At 39.3% G+C, this 19,911-nt stretch overlaps 1 protein-coding gene across 1 annotated transcript in view; it reads left to right on the top strand.

The window, feature by feature from the left end:
* Positions 1–19,911, top strand: part of dscamb (Down syndrome cell adhesion molecule b) — a 72,380-nt gene that overhangs the window by 45,586 nt on the left and 6,883 nt on the right. The window contains exons 10-27 of the mRNA XM_085915872.1: positions 1,642–1,920; positions 3,052–3,171; positions 6,012–6,191; positions 10,842–11,038; positions 11,185–11,281; positions 11,648–11,776; positions 12,052–12,219; positions 12,964–13,034; positions 14,468–14,711; positions 15,471–15,617; positions 15,979–16,134; positions 16,353–16,486; positions 16,631–16,784; positions 16,861–16,978; positions 17,570–17,736; positions 17,865–17,963; positions 18,223–18,411; positions 18,503–18,793. Of these exons, the coding sequence (XP_085771998.1) occupies positions 1,642–1,920; positions 3,052–3,171; positions 6,012–6,191; positions 10,842–11,038; positions 11,185–11,281; positions 11,648–11,776; positions 12,052–12,219; positions 12,964–13,034; positions 14,468–14,711; positions 15,471–15,617; positions 15,979–16,134; positions 16,353–16,486; positions 16,631–16,784; positions 16,861–16,978; positions 17,570–17,736; positions 17,865–17,963; positions 18,223–18,411; positions 18,503–18,793 (2,940 nt within the window). The remainder of the gene's footprint in view (positions 1–1,641; positions 1,921–3,051; positions 3,172–6,011; positions 6,192–10,841; positions 11,039–11,184; positions 11,282–11,647; positions 11,777–12,051; positions 12,220–12,963; positions 13,035–14,467; positions 14,712–15,470; positions 15,618–15,978; positions 16,135–16,352; positions 16,487–16,630; positions 16,785–16,860; positions 16,979–17,569; positions 17,737–17,864; positions 17,964–18,222; positions 18,412–18,502; positions 18,794–19,911) is intronic.

Below are 19,911 nucleotides of genomic sequence, written 5' to 3'. Positions count from 1 at the left end.
CTGCACACTACAAAATGTTCTCTTTGCAGATTCTTGTGTCCTCAGGTGTAATAAAAGCAAAGTAAAAATTCTTCCTGTTTATTTGTAGCAAAGACCATTGTCGTTGAAACATGTTCCTCTTGGCTTCCAAAGTGCATCACAAAAAAAGGCAAACAGACTCACACAGGAAAGCAAGCAGCTCTTTAAGAATATTTGACATTCATCTCAGACTAATAAATGAGTCTACCTGCTACTCCTCAGTTCATCAGGCTGGCTAATGAAGACTGTATCTGTGCTAATAATATCGCAGAGCTGATCTCCGCCGAGATCTTACAGGCTGTAATTGGAAAGACGAAGGAGGGCTTCCCCATTATGCTCCATTTCCTTCCATCTGATCAGTACGCGAGGATGACACCGCCACATTACACTTTGTCATGAGCGAGGGGAACAGAGGGGGAGAGAGAAGAGTGAGAACGCAAGAGAGGCCGATGATACACAACAACGCTTCCCAGCGGTGCCATGCTGAGCCAATGCATTTGTTAATTTCAAGCCGCTCGTGCTTAAAATACGCGACGGTCTTTGGGGACCCAGGGAGTCCATTATCTACACTTTGTTGAGAATTAAATAAGCAGCTAAAGTGCTGCTTATTTTCACAGTTATTTGATCTCACTGGACACTCAACCACAGATGACTTGTGCGATTGCTGATGGTTTCCAAGAGACACGTTTAAAAGCGTATATTGCATAATTCTGGTTTATTATGTTGGCGGGTTGCCTTGATTTCATGTGCTATTCTTGTCATTGTTGATCAATGTCCTAACCACCCACATAGGAGTGTGGGATACATTAATTATGATCCAGCTTGTGCCTCCTTAATCACTGTAATCATTTCAATAAGCAGGCCATTTGGCAACATATGTTATGAAGGCATAATGTATAGGTTAGGTCGTGTAGATGATTGGTAGGAAGCTCCATTGCCAGAGAAATCCATTTCTGCCCCTAAAGCACAAATGTACCCCACATTCCACAACTTTTTTTCCCGTGCAAGAATTTTTTTCCAATTTTTTTCTTTGCACCCTATTGTAAAACATCTGTATTTACATTGAAGGAATCTCTTGATTTTATAATTTTGCATGTTGACAATTATGACTACCTTTTCCAAGACATTCCTTGTGATATGCTTACTCAGCAACTATGGATAAAGTAGATAAAGTCTCGTCATGTGTGTGCAAGTTCTTAAATCAAAGGTGACTGTCATCCCTTCAATTACATCATCCCCCCTTCAATTACATACGTCATCCCTTGAATTACATATTTTAATACATTAATATTTCAATTGCTTTGTTTTAAATCTATTTAGAAAGTGCTTTTGGATGTACCACAAGCCTTGCTCACTTTTTAGAGCTAGCTTCTCTACTTTATATATAATAGGTCGTTAAGGAGGTGGATCAAATGCAACAATGCGAGGTCCCTTGACGTCATCTCCTTTATGCCAGGTTCATTATGTTCCTTGACGTTTTGCAAAGCAACGTACTTAGAAAATTACAGGATGTCATTGACTTTAAAGAAGAAAAATGTTCTCTGACAGCTGAATTTATGTCTAATTGTAGATTCTCTTCCTTTGTGTATCCCCACTCCCTTCTCTCCACTTCTCTGTCTTCAGTCCCTCCCTACATTCAGCCCTTTGAGTTCCAGCGCTTTACCATCGGTCAGCGTGTCTTTATCCCCTGCGTGGTCATGTCAGGTGACCGGCCTCTAGACATCACCTGGCAGAAAGATGGACGACCTATCCCGACTAGCCTTGGCGTGACTGTGGATAACATTGATTTCACCAGTTCACTGAGAATCTCCAACTTGACGCCTGACCACAACGGCAACTATACTTGCATTGCCCGCAATGAAGCGGCCGCTGTGGAGCACCAGAGTCAGCTCATTGTTCGAGGTGAGGCCATTGGCAAATGTACCACCAGATACTGCTGTGTTATTCAAAAATGCAAAAGCATTTTTTTTCTATATTTAATGCAGAGTAGGGATTCAATTATTGTGTGTAAATATTACTCATATGCCTCAAATATTTTCCACTGCACTACCTCTATGGCTCATTATTGCTCCATTGACTAGATAAGGTCTTACAAGTTACCATTTCTAGTATCTGGTCAGCCGGGGTTCCAAACATGCCGATTGGGTGACCTACACCATTGCTGGTTGCTCTCCGGTGGAGCTGAATCATCATTGCCAAGTCATTATAACATTTAGAAATACAAGACTGCAAACTAATATTATCATACGCTGTTGTTTTGTTTGAGCTCTGGACATGGCCGTTTTATACTACATGATATTCATATTGCTGCCTTCTGTCTTCTCTCCAATAGATGCATGCAAGTATGATGATATAAATGCAGCAGACCCTTGTTCACCATGTATAAAGTTGAGCATGCATACAATGTGCGGTAGTTTTCCAATGTTCATTTTCAAATCAAAAACGGCAAGGCGAATTGAAGTGAGCCAGTAATAGAAAATCTGTTAGCCTGTATCTAACTATCTGTTCCTACCTATACGTAATCCAGAACCATAATGTAATCAACTCCTAATTATTATTCAGACACGCTTATAGGTGTGACTGACAAATGACATTTCTCACAAGCCTATGGGGGAGTTCTGATTGAGCCCTGTGAATTTTGGCAACAAGTGATCACACATACTTCTGAGATGACCAGGAAGAAGAATCTGAGAAATTCTCTTGATGCATGTTGCTAAGTCTGCTAGATACCTCCAGAGGTTTTATCATCATGAAATTTATTTGCTGTCTGTGATTTATAGCATAGCTCTTCAACACACACAAAAAGCCTATCAGACAGAATGTGAGACTACTGTAATTTCCCTTATATAAATACTTGGTGCTCCACTAGTACTTAAGTCACAGTAATAGTGATTAGTATAGTTTTTTTTACCTGCCATTGAAAATGCATACAGTAAACAAATCATTTCATGAATTGTGTGTGTGTGTGTGTGTGTGTGTGTGTGTGTGTGTGTGTGTGTGTGTGTGTGTGTGTGTGTATGTGTGTGTGTACAGTTCCTCCTCAGTTTGTGGTTCAGCCCGAGGACCAAGATGGGATCTATGGGAAAACTGTCACTCTCAACTGCTCTGCTGAAGGATACCCACCACCCACCATTGTATGGGAGCACTCCAAAGGTACAATACATGACATAAATGTATACCTTCACCTCAGATACCGGACGGACACTTCTCACAGATGATTCATTGGTGGGGATTTTTATTTATTTATTTTACAGATGAGTAAGTTTAGCTGTGTTTATTTGGGTGGTGCACACGGATGCATGCACTTACACACATCAAGTGCTTGAGGCATATTGATGCCTCCACAAGCGCACACATCCATCTGTTCAGCTAACATGGTCTAGCTCGGTGCCATCCCGAATCCTAAGAGTGTTATCGCTGAGAAAGACCCCATTATAGAAAAACAGACGACACGTCCGGGTGCAGAAGAACAATAAAGCAGCCTGGCGTACAGACAGGAAGGCAGCAGGTGAGTTCAGCCACTTGAGCGGAAAACATGAAGCAAGGGCCCAGGTGTTTGCTTCCTCATCCATATAACCAGGGATGAAAGCTTCACCAACAGAAAGACAACAACCAATGGAGAAAAACGTGCAAGTGGGCGTGTGAGTGTGACCATGTGTATGTGTGCACTTGGTCCTATGATCAAAAGAATGAAATGTCTGTATCTCAACCTTTGATGGGATTTTGTGCATGCGAGGGGAGAAACAGCGACAGACAGGCCTCATGCCTGATTAACACCATCTGACCATTCCTGATTGGTATCTAAGATTTGAGGCCTTTGTCACAGTTTTTCAAAGCACCCACAGGACATTACGTTAGTCAGAGTAATGGCAAATTATAGGCATCATGCAGTTAAGTAAGTCCAGTATAAATCCAAGGAAAAATACATTTGAAGGACAGGAACTAAAACTGTTCTTCTGTTGAAGAAAAATGCATCATCTTAAAGTAATAGATAATGACAAGATTTTCATAAATAGTACCCTACATTTTAATTTCTTCATATGTTCCCTCTGAAATCTCATGAAATCTGCTGTGGGTGTCTGGGTTTTTGTGTGAAACTCTCAATTTCCCACATTCTGGGCCTTTCAATAGTATTGCCTAATTCCTTTCATGTCAGTCATTTTACAGCAACCTTGGTAGATGAGGGCCAGATGAATGTCTGTGGGAAATATGCAAGAGTAAAGTAAAGGTCACCTGCTATTAGCATAACAACCAGCTCTGATTGGATATGCAAAATCCATCATTCAAGGAGGAAAAGCATTCGGTGCCAGGGGAACAGAAACAGTCACCACTTGACCCTGTGCTCTCTAGGCCACCTGACAGCCTTTTAATTAAAATGCGGGGGGAAGATAAACACAGCTCACTAAGTAGTCTGATCTTAACATGCTAACTTCATGGAGCGTCTTTAACGTTTGACACATTTCAAACACGTTTTACTGTAAATGTGCAATGTAAAATACGATTGCACTGCGTTTCTATAGGGACGTTACTGTTATACATCGGTGATCCACATTCAAGACTACTAAATCAAAATATATATTTGACATTTACTTCAGTAAGACGTCCAAACATTGTTATTCACCAAATAAATTTGTTGTCAAGGCAAATCCACGTTGTCGTTGTTTAAGGGACATAACATAATTTTAAAGTCATTAAGACGAATAATTTTTCTCATCTTATGTACAAACAATAAACCCCAGGAGTTGTTCACTCACATGTATATTAATCCTTCTAAATACAGTCAATCTGACTGGCAAAGGCTTACATTGGAACTCTCTCTCCGCCACCAATCTGTCGTCTTGTTCATCTTGAGCATTACGTCCGCTCTGATTGCATCACATCGGCAGCTCAGTTTTCGACGCTGCGCTCGGCATCTGTTGGCCGGTTTAAGGATTTAGGCCCAGTGTTAAGAAACATGTTTACAATCCTCCCAAAATCTGACAGGCTTTGTCGTCAAATCTGTAAACATGTGCTCAAATGAAAGCCCACATAGTGGGCATCATGATCATGGAGGTCTGGTTCATGTCAATATGGGACAACATGTATTTACTGGACACTTCATTAGGTATGCGAATGTTGTAAGACCCAGTACAAAATCTGTGAATTCATCTTATTTTGGTTTGAATCTGCACTTAAATTGTCCCTGTTATTGCAAACCCACCTGCGGCATAGTATACCCTACTTCAGTTTTGTTAATACGATCTATTCATTATACCCTATGACTGACTCAACAACATACGGAAATGAAGGAAAATGTACAAATATGCCCACATTTTGTCAGTTAATTAGTTTGTTTGTTTGTGTTACAACTAACTAACTAACTAACTAACTAACTAACTAACTAACTAACTAACTAACTAACTAACTAACTAACTAACTAACTAACTAACTAACTAACCAACCAACCAACCAACCAACTAACTAACTAACCAACCAACCAACCAACCAACCAACCAACTAACCAACTAACCAACTAACCAACTAACCCACCAACCAACTAACTCACTCACTCACTCACTCACTCACTCACTCACTCACTCACTCACTCACTCACTCACTCACTAACTTCATTATTGGGGTTCTACTTTGTATTTTTGCATTTGTACCTCCTGAAAAATATATATAGTCCGCAGACCACATATGGCATGCACTGTTCTTTTATCCAGCCCACCATTTAGAAAAAGAAACCTTGTACATTTAGTATTGGAAAATATATGCAAATTTGGGATTTTGTAAAAAAAAAAAAAAAAAGTATAAATTAAACCTTAATGAATTTAAATTAATTTTAAATTAGTATAGAAAATTATCTCATTATTAAATATGTTTTACATATTTTACATCTGCAAATGTCCTGGTGTGTCAAAATCAAATGTGGCACAAACATTTGCCCACCCCTGATAAACAATAAGCCATTCCCGTATGTAGACTGAAAAGTGTCTGTTTCTATGACCCAGGTGCAGGTGTCCCCCTGTTTCAGCCCATCCTCCTGAACAGCGGCTCTCGCATCCAGCAGCTGAGTAACGGATCCCTGCTGATCAAACACGTGCTGGAGGACGACAATGGCTTTTACCTGTGTAAGGTCAGCAACGACGTGGGTGCTGACGTCAGCAAGTCCATGTACCTCACTGTCAAAAGTAAGAATCTTTTCCTCATCCATAGGCTACATGATGTAGGGTCGGTGTTGCAAAATGTTACCAAAAAAGATATGGCAATCTATAATATTGTGACATGACTGTTATCATTTGTTTTGGTGTGTCGATTTAAAGCATTGCAAAATTCAACATTTATTTCCCTTTATTCAATTGGTCAGTGTTTATTAACATTAAAAATATCAATGGCATCTGGTTCCCAAAAAAAATCCTAATGAGAAAATGAATGGATCAAATATTTTTAGTTAAACAGTACAAGATTAAACAGCATATCTTTCTTTTGCTTGTACCTTGGCAAGCTAATAGTCCCACTAAATGAAAATACTCTGAATGGGATGTGAAAAATGTTCTATATAGCTGCGCCTTTGCCTTCCCTGTGAGCTCCAAAGATAATAATCTGTGTAGAAATCGCCCTGCGAGAGAAATATTTGACAATTAATGCCGCCTGGCATGTTATGGATATTCATGTGTCAGTGTAATTAAGCCTCGCCGTGCACAAAAGTTCCGATCCGCCATCCTGCTTGTGCCTCAGCTGCAGGCTCTTACACAAACATGAACTCTGACTATCCATAGGTCACTTTCATGACTACAGCAGCCAGTTGCTATGCAGCGAGCGGACCTGTGCTTCTGACCCGGTTTCTTCCACTTTTCACCGCCCACTGAACAAACACTGGCAGCAACTGAGATTTTCTTTGGATGCATTACAATTTGATTGTGTAGTATGTTCTGACCATGCACTCAACACTGATTATCCTATAGGAACAGTTTTTACAGGGAAAGGCAAGATTAGATGAGTTTGATGTGGGAGTGTCAAAATTGTTATAGCTGTAAATGTGGAATAACAAATATCATTTGAGCTTGATGGACACGTCCAATTTCTTCTGTTTTTATTGTGTATCCGGAATATTAATTAAATCCCTTAAATCCAGACTTGTCCTTCCAAGACATTCTTTAAAAAAATCATGTTTATATATAACAACCGATTTGTCAATGCAGATTTTTAATTTCTTGTTTTAATTTGCACTTTTATGCGCGTGTGCGTTTATGTGTGTGTTTTAAGACCGCACATCTTTTCCTCGTTTAAATCTGTCAATACATCAATAAGAAGCTGACAAGGTGCTCCGGGGAAGAACGATGCGCATATTTATCTGCTTTAGCTGCAATCTCCGGCTGTCTTTCGTTTCACCGTTTACACCAGTGAGAGGAAGTTGAAAACGATAAAGACGGCATTATTTCACAATTTGTCCTTGTTTCATTGCTGACACCTTTTCAAAGCGGAGAAACCCAGCAGGCCACTGTTTATTGGGTGCTCACAAATCATTGTTTTAACGCTTATTGCCAGTGACAACACTAACAAAGTGCTTTTACTCTTAAATGACTATGAGCGTGATCCATGACATGAATGTGTGCCTCTGTGCATGCTGAAGTGGTTGCCGTGCTTTTTAAGTGGCACGTGGAGTATTATTGTGGTTTTGCATATAATGTATGGATGGATGGTTTGAAATGTTCTCATTTTGTGTTTTGAACAATATTGAAGTGTAATTTACCAAGTGCCCCAGTTACTACATCAACAATCTAATGCTGCTTATATCTACTTTATTGGAATGCATGAGTAATGTAATGTCTTCTTCAGTCCTTTCACTGAGCAAACATCACCCTTATCTGTTTCAACTTGCTTTGCCATGGCTTCAGATTTCAAAAATATCCCCACCCTTGTTAAGAAACAATAACGTTTAGAGCGCAGACTTTTTTTTTTAATAGAACTCACTTGAAATTCAGAGTTGCCATGCAAAATAAATCAGCAATTTCCTTCGCGGGGGTGTTGGAAGGGAGATGATGGTGTGGGGCACCAGGGAGGAAGAAGGAGGGGCTGCCAGTGAATAAGAGATGAGCTTTAAACGTCAGCAGTCTTAAGCCTGTCACGGTCCGTCATTATATATACACACACACATGCATTAAAATAAAGCCATAAATTGAATAATACATTTAGTACATTTGGAAATATCAGCACTAGTAATTGTCATATAACAACATTTTTGAAAATCTGTATATTTTACTGTTTGTTTTCAGTTGTTATCATTCAAGTGGTAATAATAATAATTTTCAAGAATAATATTCTTAAGTCATATTTTCCACTTGTGTCCCAAATGAGGTTTTATGATTTCCAACTTGTTTTCTGAAGACACTAGAACTACATTTTGGATCATTGTCCTCCGTTACTTAACATGCCTTTCCCCTCACCACTAATGCATCTTAAGAATTTTCTTTTTTTTTTTTTAACAAAAGTCTTTGTCTCTTAAGCCCTCTTTACACTTAATGCCATTAGAGTAAGTGCTAAAGTGCCAGGATGAGGCAGTCATTTTACATTTACATCATACTGTTTATCTAGTGTGTAAACATACATGTCGTCCCCAATGTGTATGAACGTTCATTTTCTACTCAAGTCTTATTCAGGCCTTTCTAAATGGCGCAACCGTGTGCGTCTGTCTTCACGCACGCATATGTATTCAAAGTGTGCGTGAGACATCAGCATACCCGGCGGAGCAGTCTGCTGCGTATGAATAATCAAAGCGGTCTCTCTCATCATTAAATCATGGCTGTCCTGGTGAGAGCCTGAGGAGGCACATGGAGCGAGGGAGCGAGAGGGATCATAGTTAGCGCTGCAGGGGTACACGCTCTCTCGCCATCCTCCATCGTGTAGTGTGGTTGAGATGTGTCATGAGAACCAGTCGCTCTACTTGCCCACTCAGCCCCACAACGTTGCTACTGCTCTCAAACACTCGGTGTAACCATCAGGCACATGCATGCCATTCATTGAGGAGAATGCCAAGTTCGCACGTGCAGGCCAATTCTGAATGTCCGTGAAAAGCAGAGGTGAAGAATCCAGTTCCAGAAAGTAAAATCCTTGGGATGATTTGGCTTTAGCCACAGGTGCTTCTACTGTACCAGCAGGTAAATGAGCTCCATTGGTATTTTTTTTTCCTACACAGCCAAATGATGACTCTTACCCACACTCGGACCATTTCTACCCTTGTTTTAGCAGTTTACCTATTTTTTTTTTTTTTTGCTCTATTATAGCCCCACACTGCCCTGATTTGTAAATTTCTACCCTTCTTGTTGTCTGTTCCTTTTTCTAAGCAAGTGTCTAATTGTGTCTAATTTGTGGTTACCCTGCCTTCCTCACAAATCTGAGGTTAAAGATTCCAATTTGGGATCCTTCCTATGTGGATTTTTAAACACGTTTGTAGGGATTTTATTCGGGCTACTTGGGCTTCCTCTCTCATCTCCTAAATCATGCATGCAAGAATTTTTATCATCCAATGGTGTGATTTTTTTTTTCTCCTATGTACCCAGCAACTAAACACACTGCACTGTTGTCTACTTTTCTTGTCCAATCTGAGGATGAGATTGAGATTATATTACCATCTCAGAAATGTAGCACACTTCAGAGATAAATTTAGATCATTCTACCTGCAGTGTGACATCTATAATATGAATAGGGACAATACCTATAATTCGCTCGATGATACAGATTATCACATTCAAGCTCTCTGCTCAGAGCTTCAGAACTAATATGGCCTAATCCAATTCAGCAGCTTCACACTTTCGCCTGATCATTATGGCCCAAAATCTCTGGTCTACTCGAGCTCGTGAAACAAGTATGAAAGAAGGTGTGAGAATGAGTAAAAAGGACTCTGAACAGTCTGGGTGAAAGACATTAACAACAGATACACATTCTGCTGAATGACACACACACACAGTTGCACACACACACACTTGCAGATGCACAGGCACACACTGACTAGATGTGTTGATAATGAGTCCGGTGTGTGGTTACGGCACTCCGCCAGACAGACTCCACGCTCAGACCGATGAGAGTTCAATCGGGAGTCACGGCTTTCTTCTTCGTCTCGGCAGCTTCTTCTCAGTAAAATGCACGTTACCGCTCACTGTCATCATCAAAGTAGGCGAAGATAATTTAGACAAAGGTGCATGCTTGCAGCGCTGTGTAGGAAATACCTTTTTCAATATATATTTACCAATAATGATACCAAACCATAGCCTTTCTACAAACTGTGCGGAAAAACCCAACCCTTACTCTTAGAAACATCAAATCTTACATCATTGCCTTTCCGTAACAAGGAATAATGTATCCCTAAAATCTGTACATTGTTCTTTTCAGACCCAAATACTTTTTTGCATTCATAAAAAATGGGTGATACATGCATATTATATCAAAAACAAGTAAATGCAAAATGATGTGACTTTTTCTATCTATCCGTGCCAGTGACATAGTGACAGGCAGATGACTACTGTATTTACATATATATAAACGGCCTCAGATTCTGTAGTAGTGTGTGTGAAAGAAAATAATAAGCAAGATTATTGAGAATCTACCGTAACTAAAAAGAGATAATTTCATTGCTTTTGTTTGTCTTTTTTTTATACATAATCTAATGTCTTATTGGGTGTTGTAATCGACCCTACACAATACCCAAGATAACTTTGGGTGAGAGCCTGTCTACATCCTGGACTGGTTTCTAGCCAATCGTAGTGCGCATCTAAATAAACAAAACAAACATTTAAATCTTCATCCTCACCAGTTCATATTCCTTCTGCATGGTCCTTTTTCAGTCCCGGCCATGATCACGTCGTACCCCAACACCACACTGGCCACACAAGGGGAAGAGAAGAAGATGAGCTGCATAGCACATGGGGAGAAGCCCATTATGGTGCGCTGGGAGAAAGAGGAACGCATCATCAATCCTGAGACCAGCCGATACATAGTCAGCGTCAAGGAGGTGGCCGACGAAGTCATCTCAACGCTGGTGGTGAGTCTAAGCGAGTCAAAGAGTCCAAGTTGTACAGTAAAAAAGTGTTTTTCCTCCATTTTACTTCAAACTTCCAAATCTCCTGCTTGATACATTCATATTCTAGCATGATCGCGTGACTCTGTTTCTTGATCACAAAAAAAAAGATTATGCCCACCGTGCGCGAGGACTCTGGTTTCTTCTCCTGTCATGCCATCAATTCTTTTGGAGAAGATCGAGGAATCATACAGCTTACAGTGCAAGGTAAAAGACTTCAAAAGTGATTTTTCAAAAATGTTTAGTTAAATGACATCACTTGCAAATGTTTTATAAACACTGTTTCACATTTTTTTGTGCATATCTTGCCACTCTTTGTTGAAAATTTTACTTGCTTGAAGCCTTTCCAAAACATGTCACTTGAGATATGTCCCTTGGGGAGGAATCAAAAAATAAATAAATTAAATATGCAGCCTTAGTCATATACTAGGTAATTAATTCTTGTGGCCCATAGAAAGTTGTTTGTTGATTCTCACATGGAATTACAGATTAGAACAATTGCTCTGCCCTCTCCAGTTGCTTTATAAATTCCAAACAAAGGTATGTTATAGGATTTGTATTTCTTTATCACAGAACCTCCTGACCCTCCTGAGGTGGAAATCCGGGAAGTCAAAGACAGGACCATAGCACTTCGCTGGACCATGGGCTTCGATGGCAACAGCCCCATTACAGGATATGACATAGAGTGCAAGAACAAATCAGGTACTGATTGTCAATTCAGTGTTGAACTGATAAAGAATTTAAGAAAAATAAATAAATAAAGACACTCGCAATTGGAACAAATAATGAATGTAATGTAGTATAATGAAAACATTACATGAAGAATTTTAAGGCAATCTGCTTCACAAAAAATCCAGAAGTGTATGTAATGTAAAAAAATCACATTTATTTTCATTTGATATGAAAGCGTCTTTTCATTTGGTTTCTGTCCACATTAAGACGAGGTAACATTTCTGATTTCTGTGTTTTCTCTCTAGCTTCATGGCTATCAGCCCAAGTTACCAAAGATGTGTCACCACAACTCAACCAGGCCACTATTATTGACCTTCACCCTTCTTCCACCTACAACATCCGCATGGTTGCCAAGAACATCATCGGCAACAGCAACCCAAGCAACGAACTCACCATCACTACTGATGAAGCCGGTTAGAGAAGCGACTTACTCTATTTCGTCATATCATGACGGGGGGAATTTTGTTTTTACTCATCTATGGTGAGGCAACCATAGATGAGTATTGGGTGTTTAAAGCTAGAAGGCATTAATATATATATATTTTTTTTTTTTTCTTTTACTGATTAATGTGCATCGTCCCAGTTTAAATAAATAAACACATAAACACATAAACACATAAATAAATAAATAAATAAATAAATAAATAAATAAATAAATAAATAAATACATACATAAATTCAATGCACTTTCCAATGAATTGATGCGTAGCCTCAATCTGTTCCAGCAGAGGCCACTATCATCAAATACAAAAATCCATCGTTGAATATGAGTGAAAGTTTGTCATGAAATAACTATTTAAAGTTGACTGTCACGTGGCTTTAATCTTACTCATCATTTTGCGTGTTAGCCACCTCAATAAATGTTCATTTATTTAGATTCCCCTGCGAGCACATTAAATTAACTTGTTAAAATAAAGCATAAAATTCAATGCAAGTCAAGCATTTGTCACATTTAAATGTTAATATTGTTTTTATTATGCTATTAAGCTGCAAGGCACATTAAGAATAGCGGCCACTCCGATTTTACCTCATTTTTAACTCGACGGCACCCTCTAGTGAAATTAAAGTGTCAACCAAATTGCCCTTGATGGTTGATAATCTGACCCATTTAAAACTCAAGTGCCTGGTAATGTTGATTGATGGATTTCATTCTGCAGCTCCTGACGGCCCTCCACAAGATGTCACTCTGGAGCCCACCTCCCCACAGAGCATCAAAGTCTCCTGGAAGGTACAGTGACCCGTTCAGGGCATATTAACAATGGAGTCCAAAGTCTGCCCTGGGTGCTATTTGCAGTATGCTGCATGTTTGATTGATTGATTTTATTATTTATTTATATATGTTCTATTTTATTAACTAGCAACATCATCTAGCAATACATTAAAAACATGCATTTTGTTTAAAATAAAGTTGAATGTTATAGGACAGGGGTTTTCAACTGGTTTTGTTCAAGGGACCACCATTATAACCAAGAAGCAACTCGGGGACCACTGCTTTGGTGCATTATTATCTTATTTTGCACCGAAGGAGGATAGACCTAGCCAGGCAATTTATTTGCATCTGTATGTCTATTTTGGGACTCAGCTACATTTGACATAATTTGGATGGGTAAATGATTCACAAAATTAGCTGGAAAATATTTCAAATTTCAATAATAAATCAGTTTTATTAATAATAATAAGTAATAAATCAGTTTTATTTTCCAATTTTTCCAATCCAACTTCGTGGACCACCTGCAATACCACATAGTAATAATAATTAATAATAAATCAGTTTTATTTTGCAATTTTTCCAATCCAATTTTGCGGACCACCTGCAATCCCGCCAAGGACCGCTAGATAGCCGCAGTCCACTGGTTGACAACCCCTGGCATAAGACATCACTATTTTTGTTGAAAAATTCAGTTTAAAAAATATGAATTGAAAGTTGCTCAATCTATATTTTCAAATTGTAAATGAAAAACAAAGAAAATAACAGATAAAATGTATAAAAATATCTATAATAACTCACCACAGTGCTTAATTTAATGTCAACTGTGGCCATACTTGGAATGACACAACATGACATGTTTACAAGTTGATACAAGCTGTATCTGGGCTCTCCAAGCTTCATCACATGTTACTTGTTTGGTCCAATTGAAATGTTGCATTGTGCCATCAGTACAAGACGTTCATTCATAATATCAAATGGTTGAAGGGGGTCACATGTTTTACAGGGCATCGAATATTTTAGGATTGGCCTTGGGAGTTAAAAAAAAAAAACCCAAAAAAAAAACGTCAAAGCTGAAGAGCAGCGAGCTAAAAATTCATTAAAGGAATAAGAAAAGCGTCCATGTGAGGAGAATTCTGCCAAAGGGTTTTGATAATTGAAAGAGAGTCTGTTGAGCTTGCGGTTCAAGTTGTAGAATGACTATTATATTATCCTAAGCCAAGCAAGTAATTGTGATACCTTAATTGAATCACGAAAATAAGATTCAAACAAAATTTTCAAACTTTTTTCACCTCGGGGAAGTTCTGTCTTCTTCCACTAACAGGAGAGTACCCTCCCTGACCTCAATAAGGGAAAGCGTGTTTAAAATAATGAGATGCAATATAAGAAATGGATACAAATTAGTGTTTTTGTTGTGCTTACATGGGTGAATATTTATTTGTCGTCTCCGGCAGCCTCCCCACAAGCACTTGCAGAACGGTGTGATCCGAGGCTACCAGGTGGGCTACAGGGAGTACAGCCCCGGTGGAAGTCACCAGTTCACCATCATCAGCGTGGACACCACAGGAGATACAATGGAGAGCATTGTGCTGGACAACTTGAGGAAGTTTACACAGTACAGTGTGGTAGTCCAAGCGGCGAACCGGGCCGGGACTGGTCCATCTTCACAGCAGGTGGTCACCAAAACCTTGGAGGATGGTAAGTACAGGATGACTGTGACTCTGCTAGGTTCATTCAATGTATTTACCTTATGCAATGCTACCACCAAGTGGACTATTTTAGGACACCAGATGAGTGGAATAGATCCTAAAGACTTCCAAATTGTTTTAATTCCAAAACATTTTTTTCATATGAAATAATGTAACATAAATATCTTGTGATTGCCATCAGGAAAAAATAATTCATTTATTACAGGCTGTGTTTATCATTAAATTATTACAAGACACAAGAACTGTCAAATGTAAGACTTGCCAAATATGAAGATGGATGTTCAAAATTCATTGTTTTTAATGATTTGATTCCAAATTTGTGGGCTTTGATAATGTTCAAATGTAAAGTGGACACTGTGCGTTTGAACATTGTCATAAAACATGATGTGTTTGTGTTTTAGTCGCTGTGTCAATATGGCCAAAAATGAGTGCAAGAGGTTATGACATTTTTTTGCCCTTGGATTCAATTTCAGACAGCTAATGATTTAATTTGAGCTGACCTTCATTTTGGAAAGTGATTGTTTGATTGACTTCAACTGTACCTATTTTTAAACCATGCATTTCTAATTGTCCTTGCATTTGTTCAAAATGTTTCTTCTGTCTTTCTATTGAGAAGAAAATAATGAGTGATCAGTGATTAAGTACAGTTAATTATATAGCCATCTAAATGAAACATTTAAAAATGCTACTATTTTTAAAACCATATTTGTTTTTGCATTCAAGAATACTGAACTGTTCCTTTTCTCAGTGCCATCTCGGCCTCCTGAAAATGTGCTTGCTGTGGCCAAGTCCCCCGAGGTTATCTCCCTCTCCTGGATTCAGCTTCCGAGAGATGCTCTTAATGGAAACCTGCTGGGCTACAGAGTCATCTATTGGGCAAACCTGCTTGATGGAGGTATTAACATGCACACTCTCACATTATACAAAGATCAATCCAAGTTAATTGCTTTCAAAGCCGACATTTAAAGTCAAAGTACGGTATATTATTTTCCAATGCTGGGTTGTTATAAATACTTCACTAGAGGGCACTCTTGCATTGTTATACTGTATTGTAACGTTTCTCAAATGGTGTTATAACTTGGAGGGGGAATACTTAAAATCAATACAAATTCATAGTAATAAGAACAAAGTACAAATACACTTTATGTCTGAAACTTAATTATTCAACTACAATAGTGTTTTGTTGTATTTGTCCTGATAAAAGTTCATTCACTATTATCCATGGTCTCCTAAATTCATTTCTTGCTCTGTGTTAGAACTCGGTGAAATCAGGAATGTAACCACCAGTCAGCCATCTCTGGAACTGGATGGTCTGGAGAAATACACAAACTACAGCATTCAGGTGTTGGCCTTCACCAGTGCTGGAGATGGCGTGCGCAGTGAGCAGATTTATGTGCGGACCAAGGAAGATGGTAAGAAATGGAAAACAATAGACAACAAACACAAAAAGCTTTCATGATTTCTTTCTTACTCTCTGTAACCTCCTCCTTTCAGTCTTCTAATGACTCAAATTACTTTCCCCACAATTTAAATTGAGTGGATCCATTACAGAAAGTGTGTCAGAAAGAAATGCTGTCCACCCTATTATTCATTTTCTTTTCTGAGTTTGACTTGTTTCTGTCCATCCCAGTTCCTGGTCCCCCTGCAGGCGTTAAGGCCGCTGCCTCCAGCAGTTCTGTGGTGTTTGTCTCCTGGCTGCCTCCTCTCAAGCTCAACGGCATCATTAGGAAATACATCGTCTTCTGCTCGAACCTACATCCGATGGTAATAGTGTTTGTGTTCCACAGGATTCTCTCTATATTTCTTTGACACTGGTCTTGACTCAAATCGCAATATTGAGCGACAAGGCTGTCAGAATACCGTGGCTCCGCAGTGATACAGTAATTTCTTCTCCTCTCGGATTTGCAGGTAATGAGTGAGTTTGAGGCCTCTCCCGACGCATATTTCTACAGGATCACAAATTTGGCTCAGAACAGGCAGTACAGCATCTGGGTGGTGGCTGTGACAGCCGCTGGTCATGGCAACAATAGTGAAAAGATCACAGTGGAGCCTTTGGCTAAAGGTACAGCGGGCCAAGGATAGCTGCTCTTCCCTTTGCAGCCTTCTCCTGTTTTGACATCAATTTGTTTCATTTCTAGCTCCAGCCAGAATTTTAACCTTCAACGGTACAGTGACCACTCCTTGGATGAAGGACATTGTCCTGCCGTGCAAATCTGTTGGAGATCCTCCTCCCACAATCAAGTGGCTCAAGGGAAAGTAAGACAGCCTTGAGAATAAATCAAATAAAGAATGCAACACAAATCAAAACAAGAATAGACCTGCCTTTGTTATATATGAGTCAGTGGTTACTCCTTCAAACAGGCATTCAAACATGTTTTGTTTTTACCGTCCGTCCCTGTTAATCCAAATGGGACCAACGTCAATTTTGTTGGGTCACCATTTGTAAGAAAAATTGTTGTAAGATGTTTTTTTTAGTGATTGTTGAGCATGCACACGCTTTCTTTCTTTGCGATTTCACAAATATTTTTCTTTTGTGTTCTTGATGACTCGGTTATTTGGTACTAGGTATGTGCAGTGTAAAGTTTGGATTCTCTTAAAATTCGATTTCAACAAGTGGCTGCAAAAAAATATATATCTCATCCGATGCTTTTATTTTGTGCAACTACTTGAAAAAGTAAAATAAGCAAATTCAAAAAAGAAATTCTGTGTAGTATATAGTAATTATGGGCTCCTCTGCTCCACAAAAAAAAAAAGGCTGGACAGGGAGATTTGAATGACTATATTGTAAATTGTACAATTATTCATGTAAAAGTGGAATATAATGTAATCCGTTCTATTTCTCTGCAGCACCAATGGGACTCCAACGCTCGTCCTGGTAGATGGTCGACGGAGCGTCCACGCCAATGGTAGCTTCATCATCCGCACAGTGAAAGCAGAGGATTCCGGAAACTACAGTTGTGTGGCCAGCAACAACTGGGGCTCAGACGAGATCACGCTTAATCTGCAGGTTCAAGGCAAGTCACCATAGCTTTACTTTAAACATAAGGAAAACATTTTGAGATCTACTGTATTATATTATATATATATATATATATATAAATATTCTAGCATACAATGAAGATATATATATTTATATTCTCAGTGCCTCCTGATCAGCCACGCCTCACTGTCACCAAGACCACCACAACTTCAATCACGTTGTCATGGATACCAGGAGACAATGGCGGGAGCTCTATCAGAGGTGAGACATTCTGGCACATTAATCCACAACCTATGATGTGGATTCAGCATGCATTAAATACATTAATCCAGAGTGCCTGCAGATTTTTCAAAAGTCTTAGATTAGCTTTCCCTAATCATCCTTTCAAATGTCAATTTATGTTCTGAATTGTCCTAAAATGCTCCAATAGTAAATGCATCTTTGCAACAACAATAGTATCATTGTTGCTAAAGAACTGGAAAGATTTCCGTGGCATAATCTGTTATCTTTTCATCGCCAGGATACATCCTGCAGTACTCAGAGGACAACAGCGAGCAGTGGGGCAGTTTTCCCATCAGTCCCAGCGAGCGCTTCTACCGTCTGGAGAACTTGAAGTGCGGCACCTGGTATAAATTCACCTTGACCGCCCAGAACGCCGTTGGGCCGGGCCGAATTAGTGAGATAATTGAAGCTAAAACCCACGGGAAAGGTACGATGGACAACTTGGTGGATGGATGATATGAAACATGCTGTCAGAAAACCAAGCTTCTGCTATAACCATCTGTATGTTTGCTCCTCAGAACCTCAGTTTGCCAAAGAACATGAACTCTTCACCAGTATCAACTCCACCCGTGCCAGACTCAATCTGGTTGGCTGGAACAACGGCGGCTGTCCAATCACTTCTTTCATTCTCGAGTACAAAGCCGTGGAGTCGGCCACCTGGACCACGGCACAGCGCATGTCGCTGACCAAGAGCTACATCCTGTACGACCTGCAGGAGGCCACCTGGTACGACTTGCAAATGAAGGTCATCAACAGTGCTGGCTCAGCAGAAAAGAAGCTCATCTTTGCCACTCTCAATTCAGATGGAAGTGAGTTTGAAATTTGAGTGATGTTTTATTTTGTTTAGTTTTTTTAACTATAGGGAAAAATGATGCTGTTATGTACTTGCATAATGCAATTTTTTTTTAATGGATATTTTATCAATACTTTAATGAAGAAACTGCTGTACCTGAAGAAAACCTACACAAGCACAAAAATGACATGCAGACTCCACACTGAGCAATCCTGCAGTGGACTTGCCCGCTGCGTGTCCTGACTGTGAAGCAGAAGTTCTAACCACAATTCACTATTCAATCTTGGTTGAAATACAAACAAACAAAAATCCCCAAATGCCATGCTACCCTTCTCACAAAGAGTTTCTGGACACTGCATGGAAAATGTTTTCCCACTTTGCAATTTTAATGGCTTGAACATGTCTTTGTTTTTTGCGTTTGTGAGGTGCCTATACAACATATCTAAAAGTCACGTCATAAACGTCACTGTCACGCTTCTTGTGGAGAAAGAAAGTCGTGCTTCATAACAAATTCTACAGCTTTATTGTGCAACTACAGTAAACTGAAAGGATGCTTTTGAGATGGACAGACAGGAGGCGATGAGAGTGCCGTACTCCACACTACTCATTAATTTACTTGTTTGCTTGAGGAGTTGAAGCTGCCTGTCAGGATGGCGTATGTGTGCGTGGTATTGCTTTTCTCTCTGTGTGGGCAAACATGATTTTGTGGGAGAGCTTGTCAGTTTGACAGCTCAGCTGCTGGAATTAAAGCCAACATTCAACACGAGTCTCACGTGGATCAAGGCAAACTAGCTTTCTTTAACTGGAGAAATTGTAAACAAATGCCTGATCTTTCCGAGATGTATTAAATGCTGTAAACAGAAAAATTTGATTAAATCCATTATCCACATAGCAGTTTAAATATTTGGATTGGGGTTTTCTTACATCGTTCCAGAGCGCCACAATTCCACAATAAAGTGAATATGGAAAGTGAATCCCCCCCCCAAAACAAAAATTTAGAAACCAATTAGATCACAATAAATGGTTTCAAAACAAAAATAATTGTTTGACCTATAACAATTTAATTCAACAACAACAAAAATAATAATTTTGAGGGAAATAACTCATGATCTTCATTTAATGTCACTAATATCT

This window comes from Syngnathus leptorhynchus, chromosome 7 (assembly GCF_054491065.1).
Source record: "Syngnathus leptorhynchus isolate UIUO chromosome 7, UIUO_Slep, whole genome shotgun sequence".
Classification (NCBI taxonomy): domain Eukaryota; kingdom Metazoa; phylum Chordata; class Actinopteri; order Syngnathiformes; family Syngnathidae; genus Syngnathus; species Syngnathus leptorhynchus.
This window is presented reverse-complemented; position numbering and strand designations above follow the sequence as displayed.